The sequence below is a fragment of the Sinocyclocheilus rhinocerous genome, unplaced genomic scaffold (assembly GCF_001515625.1).
Source record: "Sinocyclocheilus rhinocerous isolate Xijiao unplaced genomic scaffold, SAMN03320098_v1.1 scaffold555, whole genome shotgun sequence".
NCBI lineage: Eukaryota > Metazoa > Chordata > Actinopteri > Cypriniformes > Cyprinidae > Sinocyclocheilus > Sinocyclocheilus rhinocerous.
In genome coordinates, this window is record NW_015629527.1 from 31,286 (window position 1) to 34,657 (window position 3,372).

At 33.2% G+C, this 3,372-nt stretch overlaps 1 protein-coding gene across 1 annotated transcript in view; it reads right to left on the bottom strand.

The window, feature by feature from the left end:
- Positions 1–2,808, bottom strand: part of LOC107739181 (melanoma inhibitory activity protein 3-like) — a 19,398-nt gene extending 16,590 nt beyond the window's left edge. Inside the window, 2 exon segments of the mRNA XM_016551208.1 lie at positions 816–949; positions 2,609–2,808. Coding sequence (XP_016406694.1) covers positions 816–949; positions 2,609–2,732 — 258 coding nt within the window. The 5' untranslated portion in view covers positions 2,733–2,808.
- Between the last annotated feature and the right edge of the window lie 564 nt (positions 2,809–3,372).

Sequence of the window (3,372 nt, forward strand, 5' to 3'; positions counted from 1 at the left end):
TCAGAATGAGAGTCCAAACAGCTGATAAAAACATCACAATAATCCACAAGTAATCCACAGCACTCCAGTCCATGTTTTTAAGAAACAAATCCATCAAGATGTTTTGAAATTGAAATCATTGCTTCTGGCCAAAATGAAAGTCCATAATCCAAATTCCAAAATAATGCTTTCTTCTGTGAAAAATACCATCCTCTGTTGTCTCTCACATCAAAATCCACACATATATTTGTTTAAAACTGTTTTGGCTTGTAAACGGTGCTTGATCTGTGCAGATTTCTTTCCTGATTCAGGCCTGATTTCACTGGAGGAAGCGTTATTATGGACTCATATTTTAGACAGAAGCAATGGTTTGAAAACACCGTAATTATAGATTTATTTATTTTTAATCACAAACATGCAGCTTTTGTCTTCTCCAGATGTTAACTGATGGACTGGAGTGCTGTGGATTATTGTGATGTTTTTATCAGCTGTTTGGACTCTCATTCTGACGGCACCCATTCACTGCAGAGCATCCATTGCTGAGACACTGATGCAATGCTACATTTCTCCAAATCTGATGAAGAAACAAACTCATCTGCATCTTGAATGACCTGAAGGTGTGTAAATTTACAGAAAGTTGTCATATTTGTGTGAATTATTCCTTTAACACATTTCTCTGCTACTGAAGATTCGTGCATGATCTGTCGCCCAACTAAATAAATATGTAGACTGTTTGCGATGATAAAGTAATACTAATCAAATACTGGCATCCGAGTACATCATCAGCAACACCCAAAATCATCAAACAATCAATCAATGATTAACAGGTTACTTACACTACCAGCCCACACATCCGATCTCTGCCCTGAGAGTTTATAATATACATATATCGTCTCTCCTTTCTTAAAAGAGAGAAACCGGCAGTCCGGCCCTGTGAAATCCTTGGCGGCCTTCCCTCTGCCGAGAAGCACTAGAGAGACACAAAAACATGTTAGGATGAAAACTACTCCCTTCATGTTCGATTATGAAAGCTTACCATGTAGTGTTCTGCATGAAAGTTGCATGAAAAATGTTAGATTTGTGCTTACAATGTGGAATTTTAACTTCATATGACTTAGAATCGAATGCAATATGGCATAAAAAAAACATTGTGATTAATTCATTCTAATTTGCATTAAAAATAAAGCATATTAAAGGGACAATGCAACAAATTGTAAGGGTCCTAAATGGGAATTTATTTAAGCGAAATATATCTTTAAATTTCTTGATCTGGATATTTTTGGAGAGTTTTTGTGAGATTCACAAAGGTTGAATTAAGAAATTTTGTGTGTTGAATGTTTTGCAATTGTGTGATGAAACAGTACTGCGTGCATTTTTTTAACCATTTAATGATAATGTAAATTCAAAATTTCTGATGAAAGTGGTGCTACAAGCTTTTGTGAGATTCACAAAGGTTGAATTAAGAAATTTTGTGTGTTGAATGTTTTGCAATTGTGTGATGAAAGTACTGCGTGCATTTTTTTAACCATTTAATGATAATGTAAATTCAAAATTTCTGATGAAAGTGGTGCTACAAGTAATAATGAAAATGATCTTTAATTGCAAATACGTCTACAATCTAAGGAAAGAGGGATTGGGAATGATTATAATATTTTAAAAAATATATATATAAAAATGCTATAGTTAAAATTTGGTTAACTAAATTAAGTTGCATTACCATATAAAATAAAAATATTTTATATTTTAAAAGACAATATGTCTGATGTTTGAGTTTATTTTTATATTTTTAAACTTTAGTTTTACAGTAAAATCTAGTAAGAACACCTACATTTTTAAAAATACTTAACAATAAAATTATTACAGTGCTGTTTTTACATTAAAAATAAACACTGTTTTTATTCTTTGTGAATTAATAATTCATGCATCACATTGAGATATATATCTCAACAACATCTCTTTTTTCCCAGTCGACCACTAATGGACAATACACATTTTGTTTTATTATTTCTACTGAATTTTACGTAAAATAAAAATTAAAAATCGTACATGACTACATAAAGTGTTCAGTTCAATTCTCAAATGGTAAACATATTATTAAACTGCAATGCAATATAGCAGATACTTGCATTATGCATATATTGATATTATTTCAGTTTGCGTGCATTCCACTCTAAATATCGAGAAAAAATGTTTTTTGTCAACAACAGATCAACCTAATCCATCTCAAACGTGAACAATCGAATCACGCAGGCTGATTGTAAATAACGACCTTCCGAATCAAGCAATCGGTCTGTTTTACATGGCAATATGCAACCAGGCCTTATAATTTAACATTATTAACTGTTTCAGCATTTGGTCGTAACATATTAAAAGCATAAAACATGGTTGATTAAAGAACCATATTGAGTGTACAGTGTGTTTATGCTGTTAGCTCGACTGGCTAAACTGAGCTCAGTATCAACAAACAGGATCTTCAATATGAACCCTCCACGCAGCATAAAAACCCGCTTCTCATTAAATTAATTTACTGTTGCATTTGTTACAAAGTTCCAGTATCCCGCGGCAGCGGCGATGCGGCCTTTATGACGTCAGCAGCAGCATCCCGATACAAAGTTCCAGAGATACTCACTGCTGCATTCTTCATCGGCGCATCGCTTCAGGTCCGAGAAGCGCCGCTCCGCGCTGCTCCGAGGAAAACACGCGTACAGAACAAGCGTAAAAACATAATAAAAGCAGGGCTTCGGTGCAGCCATGCTGGCAGCTGTTGATCACGGAGCCGCTGCCGACACGTCAGCAGATCCGAGGCGAGCCGAGAGGAGAAGAGAACAGCAGGAGTCATGTTACAGAGCGCTTAAAGAGACCGCAGCACCAAAACAACAGACCACGCATGCGCAGTGCTTTATCAGCATGCACAAGACATGCTTTTTAGAATGTTTGATACGTTTTACCATTTTTAAAAAAATTTTATTAGTGTTTTTTTTTTTCAGGTGCATTGTTGCATAAAGTATTTGATCATAAACACAGTAATGTTTGGGACAAGAAACAAGAAACATTATAAATAGATAGATAGATAGATAGATAGATGATGGATGGATGGATAGAATTAATTTATTTAGAATTGTAATTAAAGGGGGAAAGGCATTTTCACATATAAACAAAAATTAATAAAAGCAAAACTTACAAACCTTTTTATGTCATTGCTGAAATATATCATGTCTATTGTAAAAAAAAATGTTTAAGATATATTTGTGTTTTTGGATGGAAATAAAAACTAATTATATCAATATCAAAATAATTCAGTAATAAAAATACATAAATCAATAAATAAACTGACAATATATATATATATATATATATATATATATATATATAAATACACTAATTATCTCTCTC